This window comes from Drosophila sechellia, chromosome 3R, assembly GCF_004382195.2.
Source record: "Drosophila sechellia strain sech25 chromosome 3R, ASM438219v1, whole genome shotgun sequence".
Taxonomy (NCBI): Eukaryota; Metazoa; Arthropoda; class Insecta; order Diptera; family Drosophilidae; genus Drosophila; species Drosophila sechellia.
In genome coordinates, this window is record NC_045952.1 from 21,712,366 (window position 1) to 21,734,728 (window position 22,363).

The following is a 22,363-nucleotide window of genomic DNA, read 5'->3' on the forward strand; positions in this document are numbered from 1 at the left end:
ATCCCAAGTGTCTCGGTGTGTGCGTGTATACAAACATTTGTCAACCGGGCTCCTTTTGATCCTGACCGGCACGAGAGTCAAAAAGTCGTAAGCGGCATAGTTATCATTGTGCAGTGGGTCCATTGTGTTATCAGCTGGCAGCGATCGATGCGGTTTAAACAGCAGTCGAACGGCCGAGCAGTCGAGAACACGGTGAGTAAGCAGTGCCCGTTGGCCCAAAGGAGGGCCGAACAGGAAAGGCATTTCGGCCACATGCGGCGCGTATTTGGCCAACAGTTTTTGCACGAGACAAACCACAAAAATGCAGCTAAATGTGCGGAATGTTCCTGCCAAATCAGTACACAAATCAAATGTCGGCAGATATGGAAACATATGTCACTTATTCGGTGGAAAAAAAATTGAACTATGATAACTGACATCATTTTCTGGGAATAAGATTGGTGACATACCATACGGTAATCAACTTTTTATAAAACTACAAAAACATTATATATTGCAACGATTAAACCCTTTTCAACTCAACAACAAATAAATAAAGTTTATAAATACTAATATTATATATTTCCCAAGATTAGTTAAAGGAAAGTTGTGTATTTGTTTATTAAAGGGTATAGCCCACTTCGACCTAAGGGCCCGCACTCCTCATTCGTTGTTAACAAATTGGACTGCATCATAGAAGGAATAGCGATCCCATCGAGCTTCACCCATGCTCACCACAAACCAAGCGGCAGCACTTACTTAAAATATTAAACAACGCTGAGCCGTTGTTGCACTCTCGAACATCGAGCATCGAGCATCTGTAGATCCACAATCGAGGCGAGCGGTGTTGGAGGAGCTGCATAGATCCAGTCCAGACGCAGACGAGTCACATGGATGCCCTCTCAAGTGGCCGTGCAGGCGACAGCCCAACAGTCCACAGGGGGATTTTCTTGAGGGGCAGTGGGCTCTCGTATTTAAATGTGTATCATGGCGGTGGTCAAGTGAAGCGCATGCGTTGATGGACTTGAATTATATGCGACTTAAGCTCTCCGGCTGCTGTTGTTGCATCGGCATCCTCGGCAGCCAGTGCCATAAAAATTAAAAGTCATTATGGCCTGGAACAGCATTTAAGCCGTGGCAAGGCGAGTGTCTTTCTGAATGTGGGGAAACGACGGCGACGCAGGCCGTGGCACATTCCCACAGTCCCAGAGTCCCAGACTCAGTGAAAGATCCCGGGATGGGATGGGATGGGATCGGTTCGGTTCGGATCGGAACGGAACGGCTCGAGTGTCGCTGGGCTGTCAGAAAGTGCCATGAGACGGCAGCCACATGCGTCCACTTGGAGTGGGTTAATATTTGTTTGCTTTATCATTTTGAATTGACAGCAAAGTGGCGCTTGTTGCTCTTGTTGTTGTTGTTCTTTTTGTTGTTAGTATCGTTGTTGTTGTTGGACGGACACAGCGGGCGGGCCGTGTCGAAGGCACAAGTTGTTTGTTGTCTGCGCGCCGATTATGGAAAGTTGATGACCAGCAACAGCACGTAAAACACCATCATAGGTGAAACATCGAAAGCTGTTCCTTCTCAAGTGCTTAAGGGGTCTTAGAAAATTGCACATTTTTATCTTCGCAGGGTTTTCAATTTCGAAATGCCAATACAGACAGCCGCCAACCAGCCATACAGTACTCCCTTTTTGTTATGCGCCGCTCGTGGCCAAATGCCGCCCGGCCACAAAAACCACACGCGGAATGCAGAGACCGCCGGCTGCCAGGGGTTAAAGGGAGGGCCGGAGGGCGGGGACCGGCGAGCAACACTTCGTTAAGTTGGGGCCAACATCAACGTCAACGCCTGTGCCGGTTAAATAGATTTTCGATACTCTATTTAAGTGGCAAGCACACTTTCGTGAGTTGATTTGTAGGTAAAGATCTACTTAATGCTTAAATTGATTATGAAGTTTACTACTATTCTTTGTGCTCACCATTCTTTATATCTATTAGACCTTTTCAATTACTATAATTAGTATTAATTTAGGCCCCAAACTACACTTTCAAAGGGTGTCCATCGCTTCGTTGTCCCACTAATAAGCCAGTCTCCTTGTCATTCGATTTCGGGGTCGCCTTGCGCACTCCATCGCTTGGCTTTGATCTGCGGATGTTGCAGGCAGGACGGCAGGCAGTCAGTCCGGGCTCAGAGGTAGTCACACGAGCCCCATTCCGTCTCGTCCGGTCCCTTTTGCCCTCCTTCCAACACAAGCCATCCCGACCAACTGCAGCAAATTGAAAATTGATTTTTGAGCAGAGCTTGGCGCGCCAAGTTCGCTGCCTAAGTCTTTCGTTTCGTTTCGTTCCGACTCTTTTGGATGAGTCAAAGTACACGCCGTGAAATTCCCACATAAATTGCGCGCGTTGTCAAATTAAAAATGCCTAATGAGCTGATCTCGGACCCAGTCGCGATGCAAAAGAGCTGAAAAATGCATTAGAAGCAGCAGGGATCGGATCGGATCGGATCGTAGGTCCTATATATACACCCTTACTCCTCCGGTCGGCGGCGGCGAAATGTATCGTGTTACAAATCACGGCGGGGGAAGCGATGGCAGCGGCAGGAGAACAAGTTTCGAGTGGAAATGCGTGTAGCGTGCAGCGTGCGAAACACTGCAGAACATGGACACGAATCGGGATCGAGGCGAAAGCCTGACGCTGATGCAGATCTCCTCCCCGTGCTGCCCTTGTAAATGTCCATCTAAAAATAGTTGGGGCAATGGTGGTGGTGGCGCGGGTCGGAGGCATGGATTTGCCAGCATGAAAAATGGCAACACTTTTGCGCTCATAAAACCTATTTATAAGCCAGCCAGCCAGCTACCATGCAAGTTGGGTCACCACATGTACACATCCACCGATATGCCCGCCAGTTTGCACTGCAGTGTGCTCCAATGCTGCTCGGCGCAGGCGCAAGCGCGTGAGATCGCCACGCAAGATCAGAAGGCAGAGCAGGAGATGGAGGTGGAGGTGGCAGGAATGGTAAGGATGGCAGGCAGCAGGAGCCCATGGAGCCACGGTCCAGTCCAGTTTGAGGCCGGGACCACACAAATACAGGCACGCGTTCGCTGACAGAATAAAAATTGTTGCGCTTGTGTTTAACGCGCGAACGCGGCGATATCGCAGCAACAGCAACGGCAGCATCCTACCTTGTTTCAAACTGGCTCCCTGGACCTCGGTGGCTCAGGTTAAAGTGGCAGTGGCAGAGATGAGATGGTGCACTGAAAAAAATAACGTTGTAAGGGGAGACCACCCAGAATGAGTGGATTAACTAAGCTGCTAACAAAATAATACGGTTATAAAATAAGTAATAAAGTGTAAAAACATTTTGCAAATATTTAAAGATATATTCGCAGATAAAGATACTTATTTTTGAAGAGAAGCTGCTTGAAATCGAATGGCTTGATTGATTTTTTATCAGTGCAAGGGCAGGGCAGGCAGGCAGCCGGGGCATTGTCGGCTTGCTTAGCTATCACTGAACGATTATCGTGCATTTTAAAATTCTTACGAGTTTTGTGCTGCTGATGCCGATGTTGCGCGCTGCCTTTACCTTTTATATTGCCCTTTTCTCTGCTGCTCTTTGTTGTGGCTGTGTGGCTGGGCCAGATTGAAATCACGCATGGGAACCAAGCGCCTTGACTTTGTCTTGTATGCAGACTGCAAATAAAAAAAACCAAAAAAAAAAAAAAAAATGGGAAGAGAACTGGGCAAAAATTGCGGCATTCTCATCAGCAAATTAGGAAAAGAAGGCGGAGATGGGAAAGTTGCTTTAAACACGGTTTTATTAATCATTCTTTTAAATAGTAATTTGTATTTATCAATTTGTTAATTGCATAGTTTACATAGTAGTAACTCTCCATAGCAAATGCCTATATAGAAACTCCTGCTGTCCGCTCGATTATTGCCAACACTTAGGTTCGTAAATATATATATAGAGGTGTGTATATTCGGATTGAGGCAGATGCTTTTGTTGCTTTTGTGGTCGCCTTGGACAAACATTTGTTCTCGATTTCGAAATACATAACTAAATTGCTACACAATTTTGCTTGATAATAATTTGATAATGCTATCCGTAGGTAATATGTAATATGTGTATATAAATATTCAAATATTTGTATTCATATCCTCTGTGGGGCATAACTAGTTCAATAATTGATTTGTTAAGGTTGCATTCTCTACAATGTGGAAGGTGTTTTTTGAATCCGAGTCTATTGTTTGTATCTTTTGTCATTTCAAAACATTACAATAATAATTTTCTTGATTCTGTCTCTCTCTAAATATACTCGTATATAATTATTCACTCTTGACAATAACACACAACATTGCCCCGTGAGGCGAGGAAATAAAGCGAGTCTCTACAAAATGGAAATAATGAAGCAAAATATCATCGTTAAGCAAATATTGTTTTTGGTCTTTAAGTTTTACAACATCAGGGGATGTACTTTAATTTATACAGCAAGTAATAAAATTGATTGCTATGACCGCGTTTCCGCGCCAATAAATCCCCGATAAGAAATTGTATAAGCCAAGAGCTTTATTGCATCTGACCAGTATCGGCGCATCGGTATTAATATAATTCGACCCCATATAATCGGAGGTAAACAAAGAAAAGATATATAAGCTTAAACTGAACTGATCAAAACTGAAGTAAGATTTAGCCGAGACATTAACCGCAAATTAGGCATACAATTTTGATAGATATTGTATATATGGATTAATATATTTGTCATATTTCCTATACCCTAGGCTAGTTGTAAGTTGTAACTTATACAGAGCTGATGAATTTGTTCGAATCTAGTTCAGCGGTTATTTCTAGTAAAAGTTTCAAATTCTGCTTATTTCATTTAGGTCTTGACACACATTTGTAGTATTCTAGAAAAAAAAACTAAATTATTTAAATTGATTCCACTTAGTTCGTCGAGTTTTCACTTATTGTGTGTGTCTGTGTGGGCTTGGTTCGCACAAAACTGCATAAATCCATTTGATTCATAATTGTTGTAGACAAGTTTAAAATACTAGACAGTACGTTCGGTTGCAAATTGCTCGGTCTCCGCGATTTCATATTTTAAATTCCTGTTCGGTGTTCAGAGTTGTCATGTTTCGTTTTTTTTTTTGTTGCTATGCTTGTTAAACCTTCAGTTACAGTTTTCTACAATTTGGTAATTTATTATGAATTAACTAGTTGAAACAATTGGTAGCAAACATTTGTTCTTAGTTCTAGAGCTAGAGAAGTAATTGCCTTTGCTTTTGTTACTCGTTTGTATTTCCATTGGTAAATTTTCACTTGAGAACCCTATAAGCTAGCTACTAATTCAATTTGATAATTTAGACATTTATTTGCTTGTTCTTTTTTTGTATTCTTAAGGTTTTGATGTTTTTGTGGTCTACGTGTTTTTTTTTTTTTTTTTTGACAATTTGTTAAGTATGCTATGTGTGTCCATATCTCTTCCACTACCAAAATCCTTATTCTCTTGCCTTTTGTTTTCTAAATGGAGCTGGAGCTGTACAACATATTCTTTGTCGTCATTGTTGTTGTACATAAAGTCAAGTTGGTTTACAATTTGATTTGTTTTATTGCTGTTTACTGTCGCGAGCTTGCATTTATATATATAAATATTATTTTGTATTTTTTTTTTGTTCTTTTTGTTTTTTATATATTTCTGGATCACATATTCAAGTAGTTTCAAAATCACATAAAAATCACTCTTACAGTAGCGTATACAAAATACATGTGTCATCTATAAATATATATGTATGTAACGTACATATACTTTTCGATCTGGTTTCTGTTTGATTCTTCACAGTTGAGATGGCGTGAAATGGATTCCTTGACATGTTGTAAAATTGCTTTGCATTGGTTTTTGCTTTGGAATGGGGTTGAAAAACGCGTAGGTCGATAGACATCCCATGTATATCGTGGAGATTCATAAAGTAAATTAGCAAATCTTTCAAACTGTGCCCGGTGATGAGAGTCAGGGATATTCTGAGAGAGGTATGCATTCAGTTTTCAGTTTAGTTTGGTACTACACACAATAGATTTGCGACTCAACAGCTCCATTATAAAACCAATTTTCTCATTGTTTGTTCTCGTGATTTTTAGTTTTTTTGTGTACACTTGTATCATAAACTATTAAAGCATTTATAAGTTAACACACAATTGTTTATTGTTATATTTATTAATTATTTGTATTCCTTGCTGATTTGGCTTCTACAAAACACAGTACAAACACACACAGAGATAAGAGCCTTTGCGCTGCCTTTCCTAGTTAGCTTTGTAATAATATAATTTAGTTTTTCATTTGTATATATTCATGGTGTCGCTTTTGTTTCCAATAAATGCCTAAGTTCATATTTCATGTTCATATTCAATTCATTCCCAGAACAGTTTCATTTTGATTACATCTTTATCAATTCAACTCAACTAGCTAACAACACGTTTCAGTTTCATTCAACATTGTCCAATTGATTACGTTTGATAATTTTAATTCGCAGAAAAATACAATGGTTTTTGAAGACGGTTTTACTTTAACTTTGGTTAACATTTTCATTAAACTCTGTTCATTTCGCTGTATCGAGTTACTTTTATTGTTTATGCTTTCTACATCACACTCATCGAATCTGCGTTCAAATTTTCCATAAATATATATCTATTCATATTCGTTCTTGTACCATCAGCCAAATGCTGGATTTTATATGAATTAAATACTACGTTTTGACATTGACGATTCATTTTTTTTGCTTTTACTAAATTGGAAGCGTCCAGTTGAGACTATGAAAGTAAAATGAAAATTGAAATCAGCTGCAAAGTAAGTACTTAAAGCACTATTCAAATCACAAAGTAACCTAATAGATTATATACGTAAGTTGATAATTTTGTAACTGGTTAATTGGGATTGGCTTACCAAAGCCTAAATAAAAGTAAAGTGTCTTAATACATTCAACTTGGTTTTCAAAAAGACAAAATGAACTTTCGATAAGGAAAAGCGCTGTCGCATTTAGTATTTTCTCGTTTCAACGTCTACAATTAATTTTTGTGCATTTGGAAAAGGAAAATAAAAGCTGAGTACTGACTAAGATTGATTACCCGTCAGTTACATTGATTTTATGACCATTGTCTTGGCTTTTAGTTGTAGTTTGCATTCACAAGTTTGAAACACATACATAAAAAATACAGTTTGAAAATCGGCTTATATAAAATCACTGGTGGTATTTGTTTGTTTGTGGTTGTTTTCTGCTCTTCTATGCGACAATATATTGTTAAATTTGTTGGTTTCTATAAATTTGTTAATAGTCAATTGCTAAAAGTGTCTAGAAAAATTAATATATTATATATTTATATATCTTTCATCCAATTACATCTTGTATGTAATTGTTTAGTTTTCATAATTTCTTATGTAATACTAGTGAAAAGTACAATATGACTGAAAGTTTATCATATTTAAATACAAATATAGAGATACACAAATATATGTGGTTAAAAAAAATAAATGAGACATTGCAAATTCGTGCAGTAGATTAGATAATATGTATGCCTAAACACTGAATATTAAACAAAATTAAAAGAGTTGGTTACATAAAGCATAGTACAAAATCAATTTAAAATGTTTTTTCCTGTATTCGATTCGATTTGAGAAAAAATAAACAAAAATAAAATTACATACTTATTCGTTTAGAGCTGCTAGCTAATTCAATTAATAGTTTGTGCCTAGTAATTGCTAATATTCATGACGATAATTTGCATATTTTGCGTAGATTGAAAACATAAATTATATATTCCCTGCCACATGCACAAGTAGTAGGCATGTGTCAAATCCTAACTGTTCAAAAGTTTCAACGTTTCGCTTAAGACTAAAGTTTGCTTTGTGAGTACCACATTGTCATGCTGTTCGCGGTCTTGATCCCCATGATCCATTCATATCCCATCGGAATCCCCTTTCCCTTTCCTATCCGATTTTCAGCCAAAGGGCCACTTGTGGTCCTGTTGCTGATAAAACATGTTCTAGGTGTGGGTGGTTATTACCGGCACCTGACAGTAGGGACACTCGGTGACCGATTCAGCGCATGTATTGCAGATAGACAGGTGGTTGCACGGCTCCAGAGTAACCGTACGATTGTTCTCCTCGCACTTCATGCACTTCTTGGCATTTTCTAGATATAATACTTTGTCGACCTCCTCCAAGTCGGTGCGCAGCTTGGCCTAAAATGGTAGCAGGTTAAATCCATTGAATTGGGAAATTAATTAAACGACTAACCTGCAATTGCTTCAATTTCTGTATGGACAAGTCCCGAAGCTCTGCTGGCAAATTTAGCTGTATCTGTGCTAGGTCATAGCGTTCCTTCCACTCCTGCGCCTCCTGCTTGGCCTTGTCCCGATGGAGCTCCGCGATCTTTAGCTTGCATGACATGTCCTCGAAGCGTCCGTTCAACTTGTGAATTTGCGCATTCTTCGTGAGCAGTTCATTGGTGATGCGACCCAAGTCGCTGTTGTTTTGCGACTGCAGAGATTGAAGGCTGAACGCATTCTTGGCCGTATTAATAGTGTTCTCGAACAGACTATTTCCCACCGAGCTGCTGTTGATGTCGTCGCGTATGGTATTCAATTCGGATATCCTCACCGAAGGACTAATCGACAAGCCATCGCCAAAGCCAGGCGATATAATGCGCGACGGAAAGAAGAGACTGCTATCGTTCTGGGTGGCCGTAAGGGAATTGCTGAGTTTGTTTGAGCCGCCATAGTTGAAGGCGTCCACGTTGAAGAGATTGGCATGGTTGGTGGGACTGTAGGTGAGCGAGCTGCTGGGAATGTTGACGGCGAAGCCACCTGAGTTAAAATCTGTGCAAATGGAATGGAGTATTAGCTTTACCAATTAGTTTGCACTCGTAGCCCATTGATGACTTACCGTTAATTGAGTTACTTAGAGTCGTATTAGGAATGTTAATTGGCGCCGAGGAACGTGTTAATAAGCTAGTATTGGCCAGACTCGCCGACAATGAGTTCTCGCGCGGATCGTCCATTGAGCAAGCTGCTTGCAAAGAGTGAAGACAAAAAATTATTGATTTTCGGTTAGGCAAGTGGGTAAGGCATTTGCTATCTAAGCGCTGACATTCTTTGTCCACAACCAACACGGAGAACTGATTTCTAGTGTATAACTTAGGCGTACGCATGTCAGGACTCTGGGATACTCACAACGACTGTCCAGGGGTCGTGAGAAACTTAAAATTTTGCTGAAATTTGTTGTGTTTTCCAAAGCGTCTACCAACATTTTATTGGTGCTATTACCATCAATGTTCAACAACTAAGAAAACAAAACGAAAAGAAAAAAATCGCGGAGAGCAGGACACATGATTAAATGGCTTATTGAAAGTGTTAAGCAGTTAGTTGATGATGGTTAGCTGGATTAGAGCGGCAAACGATGTGTGGTAGTACGTTTGGGTTTAGGCGATGCAAGTCGATGGCGTTATTTGGATGAGTGTTATTGCTTCGGTAATACGTACATTATCGACCCCTTGAAACGCATCCTGAGCTTTTAAATCAGGATAGGCATTGGAAATAAGCTCGATTAGGGATACCGTGTGATCCCGCTTCTTCTCGTCAATTGAGCATGCTTTATTTGGATTGGGAGTAGTTACATGGACAAGCAACACCGAGCGGCAAAGCAAACATTGATTGATGCACATGTTTTCAAAGGATTTGAATGATAGTTGGAAACAGATTTGCGGTTTGATGGATGAGGCGAGTAAAAGACAAACATAATGTTAGAGCTGTAATATCATAACTTGGCCCTAAACAAATCCCTACAACTGGTTGTGGAGCACAGCGCATAGGCTGAGTCCTATCTATTAGCTCATCGAATCCTCTATACTTACGTTCCACATGGGCAAAGGCGCAGAAGACGCTGCGCGGACAGTATCCGGCCTGCTGGACATCGTTGCACTTGGTCGACTTGTAGATCTCCGGATGGAACTGCTGCTCGGTGCGTGTGTGGCAGTACTGGCAGTTATCGCCGGCCTCGCAGTTGCCCGGTTCTCCCCATTCCTCGCCGTGCTTGACATTGGGGCAAGGAGTGGACCTAAAAAGATGGTACATTGTGGTTTCAAACTGACTTTAAGATGAATTCAATGGTAAATCTTACCTGTACTTGTATTTTCTGGGCGAGCGACGTTTGTCCTTGCTATTGTGGTACTGTGGACAAGCGTATCCTTGGCGGCACAGGCGCGGTGGGCGCTTGCAGGGCTCTGTCTTGTAGTTGGCCAGCACGTAGTTGGTGTCCTGCCACTTGGGATCTTCGTTCATCAAATTGCGCTCCTTGTCCAGGGCATTCAGAGCATTAGTGCTGTCCAGTGTGGTCTCTGCGTTCTGCAGGGTCTCCAGCTCTTTGATGTCATAAACCGGTGGGCGCTGGTCCTGCATGCCATGGGCGAAAGCGCAGTGTAGTCCATTCTTGACGCAGTATCCACGGCTGTCGGTGTCGTGGACGCACATGCATGTCTTGTAGTAGCGCAGATGGTATCGCCTTTCGGTGTCGCCAGCAGTGCGGTGTAAGTAGGGGCATCTAAATGGGAAGAAATGCAGTTTTAGTGACGTCAAAGCAGCCGACAAACCCAAGTGAATGGACTGTTTGATACCCATTAATTAAAAAGAAGAGAAAGAAAAAACAACAGAGTTGTAAATTTGCATGAGAAGAATCATCATTTCAATACATGCTTTAGTTTAGTTCTTTAATAAGTAAAAGGAATTCATCTTTCTCAACTAAAACCGCTTTCTTTTCACCTTCTATGAACTTTGAACTAAGGATTACAGTATACCCGTTTATACCCTGTAAGGAGACTACAATAAATGGATTGAATGGGGGTCGGGGTCAGAGGTCGGACCTCGAGTCTGGGTCATAAAAACAGACATTGTTGTTGTCTCTCACAAAGCGTAATTGCGTTTTACTTTTAGCCCGTTCTTACACTTCTCAGAGCTTTTCTCCAAAGCTCGCCAGCCACAATAACTGTACATTTCGAAGCTGCCGGGGGAAAATCAAAATAAACGAAGAAGAAAACACGCAAAAGCGAAACGCAATAAAAACAATGACGCACACACTTGTAGCGATGCCGTTCGTCTGCGCTTGTGTGTGTTTGTGCGTGCCTGTGTGTGTGTTAGCGTCTGTGCATGTATACATGCGACAAGAGAGCAACAACCACCACAAAACGGATGCTGATAAGAATTTGCTAGCCCACTAGAGCTGGAATCACTTTCACTTTTGCACGGTGGTGACCTCGCCTGCACACACACATACACATGCACAGAGATACAGCCAGCAGCACGCCCACATACGCACTTACAATTTCACTTTTAGCTTACCAGACAACGCCAGGCCCCTGCCACCGCCCCCACCACTCCCCCCTGCATACAACCGCACTATGGTTTTTGTTTGTAAACACGAAGACAAGAGATACACACACATCGCGAAGGAAGGAGAGCGCAAAGAGGAAACAAAAAAAAAATACTACGTCGTTCGCTATTGCTGTCTCATCCATCCTCCGCCACTGCAATCGTCCGTCCAGCGATTTCACGGGCCATCGGAAACTATGAATTTCACAACATTTCTACTCACTCGTCGCCCTCGGGACATATGCCAGTGGTCTCGTCGTATTTGGTGCAATAGTTATCCGCACTGTAGTTGAAGGTGCCATCGCGTTTTCGCACTGGACGACGCCGACGCTGGTTTTGAAAATGCCAATTGAAACAGACGAAGGGGCGATGCTGGTTGCACTTGTGCTGCAAAAACGACTGGCACTGCTCCACGCGGAACTCCTTCAGGTAGCTGAAACGATTGGCGGAAAGGTTGCACGTCACTTTAACCATCGTTTGCATTAATTTGCATCTATTTACGTGTAGTGATTTGGCTTTTCCTGCTGCGAGGAAAGCAGCAGCTTGTTCGTTTCATTTGCCAACATCGTTGTTAGTGATGTGCAAAAAACATCGGTGCGTCGGGCATCCATGGCCTTAAGTCGATTATTATCGATAATTTTCGTGGGCGTCGTTGATATCGATTGGTTAGCAAGTGCACACACCGCAGTTGGTGGTTAGCCGGGACGCAAGCGAAACAAATTTGGCGCCAAAATTGAAATGTGTAAGCATGTTAATGCGAAATTGTGTTTTATTTATAAGATTTCACAGAGAAGAAGAAAAGTAAATTCGTTTTTAGTCCAAGGGTATGGGAATGAAGGCGTTGATTCTGTCTGTCTGTCGCTGCGCTATGCACTCGCTGATCCAGACGATATTGCGGACCTCCAACTGTTTAAGCTTGATGAACGAGTAGAAGATCCCGAAGTGGTACTGCTGCAGGAAGGTCTGCACATTCTTCTTGGCCTCCATCATGAGAAAGCGGTCCTCCAGCGTAATCATGCCGTCCGAGTCGCGCTCCAAGTTGTCGAACATTTTGCCATAGCCATCGAACACATTGCACACATCCCTTATTTTATCAGTTTCATTCAAATTGGACATGGAGGCCAAGGCTATCTTGGGCAGGTAGCCACAGGTGGGGAACATCTTTAGACGATCCTTCGGACTGCGTGTTTGTTGGGCATTATCAGTGAATGAATTTCATAGCTACACCGATATATATACCTGATATCACTACCAATAGCGTTCACGGCTATTGTGATGGTCCGACGATCCGCCTCGAAGGACAACAGATTGGTCATCACGTTGGCGGTGTTGCCGCCCAGTTGGCTGCAATAGGCGTAGAATTTCTCCAGATAAGCACGGTACAGATGGGCTCGCACAATCTCCACGTCGAGGTAACGGAGTGACTCCATGGGCAAATCGCGTGGCACAAAACGCGCAATGGGCGTGTCAATTAGGACGGCGTCGAAGAGCTCCGCGGAGTTCGAGGCCACTTCGATGGCGCCAAGTTGATCGAACTCGCCCAGCGGATGACACATTCTTAGCAGACGCTTCATGGATCGATGGTTATTCAGGCCAGCGACCAGAAGCGCCACGTTGTCGATCATGAACGGATATCGTATAAACTCCATGAAGGTGGTCAGCGGCTCCGTCGAATGACTGCGTATGTAGTAGTACTGCTGCATCAGACGGTCCCTAAGGCACCTCTCGATCCTCTCAACGGACGGCGCTGATTGTTCGCCGCCGAAGATGAGACCGTAATCCGTGCCCTGGATGCTGATCATCACGTCCTCAAGCGATTCGCACTGGGTCAGATTTAAATAGTCCGAGTGCTTCAGCATGCCGTTCTTGAATCCACGCGTTAGGGCCTCCAGGTAGCCGTACTCCGTATTGAATATCATCGACATTTTGGCTTATTATTATTTTCGAGCTATTACTAATAGGAATTCAGACACCAGGCAACTTTTGAGTGAGAGCTGAAATCGATCTATGAAACATGCGGTGATAGGTATTTCTCGGGTGAATTGATTCTCATATAAACACTAAGGATTCTAGGTGCTAAAATATTATTTATTTAGCTATAAATATAGGCCACGATAATATTTGAATTTTCGCTGGCGTCATCTACCGGATTATGCGCTGCAGTTCACCTTAAGCACGCTAGATGGAGCAACTGATGGTGTGAGGCTGCCAATCGTTTATCCTTTTTGACAATATGGCAGAGCTCTAACGGTATATAAATTTTAAGTTTAAATTTGAAAGGATATTATATATTTCGTTATTTGTTTTAAAGTATTCAATTAGATTATTTTTGTTTTAAGAAAACGCACCTAGCTAGAGCTTGCTTTTTGAATTTCAGATAGCTATTTTTCGGCCTATTCTCGCGCAATTTCCGCACATGCGCCTGGAGGATGCTGGACGGAAATCACCTGTTGCTCTGTGCCATTTGTTTACTTGCTGCCAACTGTTTGTTTACTCAGTCAACTAGCTGCGCTCGTGCCAATAGCATTCCAACTGCAAGTTGTTACAATATACTCGGCCATTCATCTAGAAAAAATAAACATGTGAATTTCTCGCGTGGCCTTTGTTTTTGATATTTCTTTGCCTTGTTAGTGTCGCCGCGTGTGCATCGCATAAATGTGGCAATAAAGCGACATTTATTATTGCCACCGAAGCATTTAATTGCCCATCACAGGGGGGTGTCAATGCGAGTAAAGACACCTCCTCACGTTGCATTACCATCAAACTGAACTAATTCCTACTGGCAGATGAAAAATGGAACTGTCATCAAAGAAATTCTGCCTTCTGAAGTTGTGAATGTGCTGGAAAAAAATGGTAAGAGTTTAAGTATTGAACTTAAATCACGAGATTCACCTGTTGCCTTTCAACGTTGTCAAAGACTAAAGATATTTAGACAAAGTCATGGCAGCTGACAAAACTTGGCCGATATAGGCAATAAATAAGATCACGTTGTTCAGTTTAAAGTTGGCATTGGCCATGTCGAGGGCTCGTCACTACCACAAACTTTCCATGCGGAAAGTCTTAGGCTGCAGTCGTTCTTTGTCCCCCGACAAAAAATCCCTGGACATGTGCCCGTCAAGAAGTCCGATTCGCGGGATGGACAAGTGACGGCTGAAATGCGCTTCCAACTCATATTGCTTTCAGCCAAAAACAGAAATCATCGCGTGGGTAGCATTTTTGCATTGGCGAATACGAGTACGATTTTCACGGAAATATGTCAGCCACATGATGAAAGCAGGAAGTGTTTCAGATATATACAGAATTATTGTGGGAGGAGAAAGTATTGTGATGTATTTGGTATAACCAAGATAGTCGGAAGGTTGAGATACAATTATTTTACAGCGATATTTTGGCGCTTTTGGCCGTGGCACTCTTTGCATAGATAGCTCGGTAGATATAAAAGCCAACTGCTGCATGAACGGCAACTACGGTGCAAATGGCCGAAATAATATCGGCATTGATGTGGGCATAGCTCTTGAGCACCACAAATTTCAAGGCAAAGAAGGTGGCTATGGGAAAGCCAATGATCAGGCAGCAGTAGGACATCAGCAGCAGGACAATGAACACGGATCCATGAAACTGGGTGTTTGGCGGCACCAGAACTTCCCACTCCAGCTTCTCCATGCTCGAAATCTCCTGAACGAAGATCAGGCGCAGGATATAGGCCGTGACCAGGACATGCATCACTATCACCGTGGCTACGCCAGATCCAATGCCCACATTGTCATCGCTGTTCCCATAGAGCGTCTCCATTATCAAGAACTTGAAGATGACGAAGATCACCACGGGAAACAGGAGGAAGACGGTCAGGAAGAGCAGCAGCCGCTGCATTCGTTCGACGAGATATTCGGCTCGCCTTTTCTAGGAGGGAATTTAGCGGACGCGGAATAAGGATTTCGATTAGCTAACCTTGACATTGGAATCCTTTTCTGCATCGTTCAGGTCCGTTGTGGAGCATGGAGCGGGGGAATGTCTGACCGCCTTTCCACTGGGATAAATCTTGCGCAGCTTGGCAATCATTTTGTCTATATTATGTTTGACTTGGGATAACCAACTCAATGCCTACTTAAATTTTTGTTTAGGATTGTCAGATAGTCAGCTAATAATAGCACACATATTTCAGTTTAATAAACTTTAATCATTTTATTAACAAATATGATGGGCATACAAAAACAAGCCCAAGAGTCTTTTGGGGATTTAAGAGATCAGCAAACATTAAATTTTACCTGGACATAAAGATTGCCACCACGCGAGGCAGAAATATCTGGTCGCATGACTGGGGCGACATGACTATATAGTAATTAGTCTAAACCTAACCACACCAGTAGCCAGAAAAAGAACTCCGCCAGATTAGATATGTGTAATTAGCCAGACGGTGGAATTCGGGGAGAGCTATCTGACCGATAAAGCCCTCCAATCAACGTCGTGATTTTTATAGACACACTTGACTCAAAAACCGCGCCCTCGATTTATAGCCAAAGATTATTTGTGGGTCAGCTGACTGCAAGGCGATCGGTTCTTTCCCCAGCGAAATTAATTTGCTGGCAATTCATAAATTTAGAATACTACAAATCAATCTTTGGAATTTTCATTGACATTCACGATTCGGTTGTCAATTTTTCACAATTATATTGCGCATTTCATTGGGTGTGTATTTTTTTTAGAGATATGAGCAAACTTAGAGGTCACTAAAAATTATTGTGAAAGATTAACATTCGTTTCAAAATTCCATTTATTTCTCAGTTATTCATAAGAAAAGCATTTGGGGTAATAAAGATTTAACAAGCACACAATTACCATACATCTTAGACTTTACATTCGCTTTAAATTATTAATCTTATCTAACTTAGCCCTCACGTTACTCATACGCAACGTTGGCCCATTGATTTGAATGCAGAGCGGACTTCCTGGCTAAAAATAAAGCAATAGAAGGGGAATTTTGTGAATACGCTTATCCAATATTTTTAACTGCTATATCTGTGAATCATGCAAATTATAGACCAGCCTCTGTTATCACTCAAAAGCAGATGCTCTATAAATAATTCCGAGCGATAAAGAGAGGCCATATTTGTGTTTTGGTTATTCGTATGTTCGTTATTCGATCAGTTTGGCCTGATGCCGTTGCCAAGGGCTACCGCGGCATCCGAAAATAGCCAGCTTTGGTCTTGTTCTAGCCATTCTATATGGTCTGCCAGAGAACTGGCCACCATCCAAATGGCCAACAGCTGCGAGAACAGCGGGAATGGCGTGAAAATAATGCAAATAATGAATATAATGAGAATTATGCCAAGTTCGCGATGGGAATCGGGTCAATATACCATCCACATCCACTTCGACAGGTTGACAAGTGGGTCTCGGATAGCTTATTAGTGTGGTATGCTGGTCATGCAAATTGCACGACAACTAATGGCGCAACTATTTGCAATTCAACTCCCGCGGGGCACTCCGCTCGCCCAAACCCCAATCCTTCCGGTTCCATTCGAAGAGTGTCCTTGGAGCGAACCGAAGCTGCTGTACTTATGAATGCATGCATATCATCGGCTTGCTGCTCAGTTGTACGCACATGTGTACGGCAATTATGGTAATTGCCTTGTCTGGGCATCCGCTTCCGTTTGTTTGCTTGGCTCCAAAGCCACCCAACCCAACCACCCCATCCTGCCTGACCTTGACTTCAGTTTCCCCCAACGCTGCTTGTTCGAGGGGCAATTGGACTCGCTTTAACCTTGACAAACACGTTGTCCGTCACTTGAGAGTTGACCAAGTTTTATTGGCTTCCTTTGAGTGCAGCTGGTGAAAGTTTTCCCCCTTGATGCGTTTCCAGGAAAATGCCAGAGAATTCTATTCTTTTGTGGTCTTCGATACCCAATTATAAGTCGCTGGCCAGGGGCGTTTTTATCGGAATCTCTTAAATGCTGCGCATACTGTTTATATTGTAATTCAGTTGTTGGTGCTGCCATTAGCCATTATCCGATTTGCATACAAGGGAATTGTTCGAATGGGCGATGCAAGGGATGTAGAGGGATTTAAGTGGATTTAAATTCACATCCATCAGCCAGGAGGAGCGGCGGTCAAAGACACGAGGTGGGTTTAACGCACTGTCTGTCTCTCTCGAATCACGGGTATCCTTCGGTGTATCCTTCGCATGTAGCGGCAGGTCGGTTACATCAGTTTCGGGCAATCAACGCAGATTTATTTCCACTCCCTGGGAGCACTCAACTTTGAACCGAATGCGACTGTAAACTATTTACTGACCTCTGCTCCTGACCCTGGAAAATCTTGTAATTTTCCCTAGAAAATGCCGGCCAACAGTCGAGCTCGAAATAACTTTGGTGACATGTGATGGATTATTGCCTGTCCCCACTTTGATTGCCATTGTTCTCCGTCCGAGGTCAAAGTGGGCCGTAAAACAACAGGATGGCTCTCCTAATGAGTGTGTGTTAATGAGCTGAAGAAGACAATAGATTGCTGAAATTGCTGCCGGGTTCAACTTCCTACGAGGAATGGCTGGCTGAGCACACCAAGTAAAAACGGTCATAAATAAGATAAACTAACTTAATTAAAGATACCAAAGAATAACGAATGGCTAGCCATAAAGCTAGCAAAGCTGTTATGTTATCTTCACTATGTGGATAGTCACTACCATTTTTCTATTTATTTCTAAATTATTTAAATATTTATTTTATATATATAAATTTGCTATTTATAGCAGATAGGTGCTCTTTGTATAATGATCTAATATTGCCTTTTCCTGGCTAACAGAACTACATTTTAGATAAACCATCCCAAACGGTCGCAGTCTAATGTCTAGACCTGACCAAATCCATCCAGCTTAACCCAAGTCACAGGTGGACCACATAGTATCTATAGTTCTATGGAACCCCTTTTGGAGCAGATAAGTCAATGTCAACTGTCGTAAATTTGTGGCCGCACTGGTTGCTAATATTTGCGCAAGAATCCGTCAGCGAAAGTAGCGCTGAGTCAACAGGAGTCATGCGCCGGCCAAGATCCAGATTCGAATACAGATACAGATACAGATACAGTGACTTTCGGACCTCTCCGAACTTGTTTTACGTGGCGTGTTCCACACAGATACAGGTGAAGGTGCAGATACAGATACTGCTCCAGATACAGCTACCAGATACGGATAGGACTGTGACAGCGAAAAACCCCAGTACGGTCGCGAGACAGAATTTATGGATAGCTTTGTTGACCAGCGTGACAGGGAAGCCATCAGATGTCTCCACACTGTAGTTTTGCCATAAGCCAAAACACCGCCGATGTCATAATCGTTTAAACATTTCCTAAGCTTATCCTCCCATTTCAGCTGATTATATTTATATTCATTCGTAAATGGAACTCTGGGCGAACTGGGCGCCTTGTGCCACTTCAAAGTCAGCTATAGTAGATTTTCACATCATAAAAGTGCACTAAGATCTTAATGCCACTTCTTAAAGTGACCGCTAAGTCACAAGGGGAAATTGCACACTCCAGATAAGTTTCGGATTAGGCGACTTGGGATTTGGCCGGTCTGGCGCCCATTGGCAGCTAATAAGGCACAGTTCGTCGACTCATAGGGACTGGCCATTAACGTCACACAATATCAGCTACTATCAGCTGATATCAGTCGAAAGGACTTGAGATTCGAAGACTAAAGGGTAATAAACGAAAGTACCTTCGACGGAAGTTGGTAATCGGACACAGACTTTGTCTTTAATTGCAGAACTTTGTAACGTTATAAACTCATTTTATTTAAAGTCATTAATTTCTTATTACTAAATATAGAAGTATTATAAAAATCTACTGCCTACTTCAAGGCGAAGCATAATTTATATGCTTAGTATAGAATATAAAACAAATATATATTTCCCCACAATAAAAATGCATCACGATTTTTTGTGCGCAATTCATTTTGATGGCTTAGTCTTTTGTTTGGCCAATAAATCTTTTGACTTCTCAGGGAGTAAAAACTCTTTTAAAAGCGCAAGCTATTTATATACTTTCATTTATTTCTGGCCGAGGTGAGCCTTGTGCGATTTCCTTGCAGCTGCGGCACGTACCGACTGCAGAAGGATTTTCTTCGTGGCTCCAAATGCATCCTAGGTCACTTCTGGCCAGGTTGGCATGCAAATGGCGGTTAGCCCACTTTCGTCCTGCCACTGTGTCAGGCAATCCTGGAGTTCACTGCCCGGCCAGAGGTCATCGAAGGACGTCAGCAGGTTGACCCCCGACCCAAACCACTTTTCCATGCTGGGCACGCAATGACATTGACATGCGTTGGTGAACTTCCCCCAGCTCCACCCTTAATCAAGCAGATCCGCTCTACGTGCCCGTAATTATTTATTGGCCAGTGGCAAATGCAGTTAGCCAAGGCCTGAATGCACCTGCAACTTGGCTAAAAATAAACGCAATAGGTCCTCGCAACTGGGTCGTTGGTGCATATGCCACACTTGGCCATTTAGAACGGAACAACATGAAAATCGAGAGGCTCGTGTCGAGGGATTACTTTAAATTGGAAGGACCTAAGGGAGGACTCTCATGCTCACATTATCCCCAAGCACAGCCACGTGTGCCAGCCACGTGTGTCTGTCGCCGCTCATGCAAATAATTCAATCTAGCTGATGGTTTCGTTCGAGAGCGATTTGCCAAAACAACAGTTCATGAATTTCAACGCCCTTTAATCACGACCTTGGGAACTAAGACGATGCAGGCGAATAGATGTACAAAATTTACACAGTAAGAAATAGGTGTTAATTGGCTTATCAAAGGAAAACCCTATATTCATATTAAATATGCTTAAATATGCCATTTGCTCTGACTTTGAAGTGCTATTTAAAACCAACTTCTTATTTTATTTTTTATAGAATTCTTGCACAGTATAATTTTATGCCCAGTGTACACTAGTAATGCTTAACTTCAGCACATGTCACAGAGTCACAAATGGAATACCCAGAGATCTTGGGGGAGTCGAGACTTAAGATGGAATAGCTAATTGGCACACTTGAAACTGGTTCGTGTTCTTTGGCCTCCCACACACATACTCACACATGCACATGAAATACTGATTTTCCGGCTGTAAGTGTCCCTTCCCTTTCTTCGCAATTATATAACAAGATTTATAACTAAGGCAATTGAGAATTTATTCACCGCAATGTGCCAGTTATTAGACGGGGCAGTTTCAGTGGCATTCAAAAAAAATATATATATATACACATATAATCTTGTGTGTCGGATTCAATTCCATAAACGCATATGAATGAAAAAATTTTGGGGTAAATATATCAAGCAATTGACGTCAGAGGTCATCTATGCATTAGGATGCAGTCCGAAATATATTTCGTGGTTTAGTAACTAAATATTAATAAAGCCGCTTTCAAGGAATTTCGGCATCTATATTTGTAAAGGGTTAAAAACCCAAATATGCACAGAGACAAAAAAATAATTAGTTGTGTTGCAATGGGTAAATATTATCCAAAGTGTTGCGTTTAATTTGTTTTCATTTCATTGCACTTGTCGTAACAAAAAGTCATTATTCTGTTTAAATTTCCATTTCCTTTTCGAAAATTTCGCTGTGTTTACCGCAAAGCGTTAATGATCTCTGAGCCACGTGCTGTGTAAGCCAAAATTGGTCGTAAATCAAATACTATAGGACTAACAAGTACCATTCTATTGGGCTAAATTAGGCACGGCCAACTTATTACATTACACTCGACCCAAGCCCGAAATTTCAAACGTGATTCTCCGGACACCTATTCAATTACCCATTTATCGTAATGGCCGCTTTACATCTGCAGTGAGCACTTTGAATAGATAGCCAAAGTGAATACACAATGATTCACTGGCTATTTCCATTCGTATTCATACCCATTGTGGGCATGTGACACCGTGCACTTTGCACTGATTGTGTTTGCATTCGCTCAACTTGGAGCACAATTGCACAGGTGTAACAGTGTTCAGATACATTTACATCCTACAGATGCTCACTTGAGGCGAACAAAAAAAAACATGAGAAAACCCAAGCGTTTTTACAAGAAAATTTAATATGTAATAGTTGGGTAAAAATGGTTGTTGTGGTATATGAAAATCATTATATATTTATATGAAAAATTTAAAAAAACTAGTTAAGTATCATACTATCTAGTCCTGCTTAAAAAAGCGAATGAAAGGTTAAACCCGAGAAAAAGGTGCTGGCAAAAGTGATGGATTTATGTTGCAAATTGTGTGCGACACCATCAGCTGACATTGTTTTATCACTGGGCCATATATCACGAAGAACTTCGCCAAGGGGGTGTTACTATGGTCGAAACCATTGTTGTCAATTCACGATACTGTTACTGCTGCCATTTGATTGATTGGCAGCAGGCAGGGGCTCACGAAAAGGGATTGAACTAAGTTGAAGCTACTTTACTTTAGTTTTTAGCAGTTCTTACAAATTTGCAATATTCAAAAATATACAATATAATATCCTTAATCTATAAACCCCTTTTAAGAAATCCAGACTACGCCCCTGTTCCAGATGAGAATCTCCTCTTGCGCACTTCCAGCAAAGCAGACATCCTTAATTCCCTCAAACGTGCTTTAAAGGATTCCCCAACAGGTGGCGCCACCCCGCCCACTTCACCACCGCTTTCTCTGTGAAACTTCTGCCGGCAATCACATGGCGCCAACATCTGTTCGCCAGCAGCGCAGCGACAGCGCCACCGGCGACCGTATGACAGATTTGGCAATGCTGTAAAGCAAAGCAAAAGCACGCCGGCAGCGCCAAAAGCAACAGCAACAAGCAGGCAAACGCCGACGCAGCAGCGACGCCTCGTTTGGACAACACGATAAAACAAAACAACAACAAAAAAATACAACAGAATTGTGTGTGCTAGATGACGCTACCGGTTGCTCGTGCTTGTTGTAGTTGTTCCTGCTGCTGCTGCTGCGACTGTTACTG

At 42.1% G+C, this 22,363-nt stretch overlaps 3 protein-coding genes across 5 annotated transcripts; all 3 read right to left on the reverse strand.

Annotated features, from left to right (window-relative positions):
- Positions 1–3,775: 3,775 nt before the first annotated feature.
- LOC6607542 (RING finger protein unkempt) lies at positions 3,776–11,976 on the reverse strand. Of its 2 annotated transcripts, XM_032720334.1 has the most exons (9): positions 11,890–11,976; positions 11,612–11,821; positions 10,145–10,564; positions 9,879–10,081; positions 9,507–9,616; positions 9,199–9,307; positions 8,912–9,037; positions 8,264–8,844; positions 3,776–8,208 (listed from the first exon to the last, which is right to left on the reverse strand). In XM_032720334.1, exons 1-9 carry the CDS (start codon positions 11,952–11,954, stop codon positions 8,011–8,013), a joined length of 2,022 nt encoding a protein of 673 aa, XP_032576225.1. In that variant the 5' UTR covers positions 11,955–11,976; the 3' UTR covers positions 3,776–8,010. The 2 variants fall into 2 exon arrangements, with proteins under 2 accessions (XP_032576225.1, XP_002032311.2); XM_002032275.2 differs by lacking the exons at positions 9,199–9,307; positions 9,507–9,616 and having other exon boundaries at positions 8,912–9,034.
- A 163-nt stretch (positions 11,977–12,139) lies between these two features.
- Positions 12,140–14,354, reverse strand: LOC6607543 (probable V-type proton ATPase subunit d 2). 2 transcript variants are annotated; one of them, XM_032720335.1, is made up of 3 exons: positions 13,737–14,354; positions 12,628–13,632; positions 12,140–12,568 (listed from the first exon to the last, which is right to left on the reverse strand). In XM_032720335.1, exons 2-3 carry the CDS (start codon positions 13,311–13,313, stop codon positions 12,202–12,204), a joined length of 1,053 nt encoding a protein of 350 aa, XP_032576226.1. In that variant the 5' UTR covers positions 13,314–13,632; positions 13,737–14,354; the 3' UTR covers positions 12,140–12,201. The 2 variants fall into 2 exon arrangements, with proteins under 2 accessions (XP_032576226.1, XP_002032312.1); XM_002032276.2 differs by having other exon boundaries at positions 12,628–14,354.
- A 322-nt stretch (positions 14,355–14,676) lies between these two features.
- On the reverse strand, positions 14,677–15,581 carry LOC6607544. The gene is made up of 2 exons (XM_002032277.2): positions 15,337–15,581; positions 14,677–15,288 (listed from the first exon to the last, which is right to left on the reverse strand). The coding sequence occupies exons 1-2, from the start codon at positions 15,445–15,447 to the stop codon at positions 14,764–14,766; spliced, it is 636 nt and encodes a 211-aa protein (XP_002032313.1). The 5' UTR covers positions 15,448–15,581; the 3' UTR covers positions 14,677–14,763.
- Positions 15,582–22,363: the final 6,782 nt, after the last annotated feature.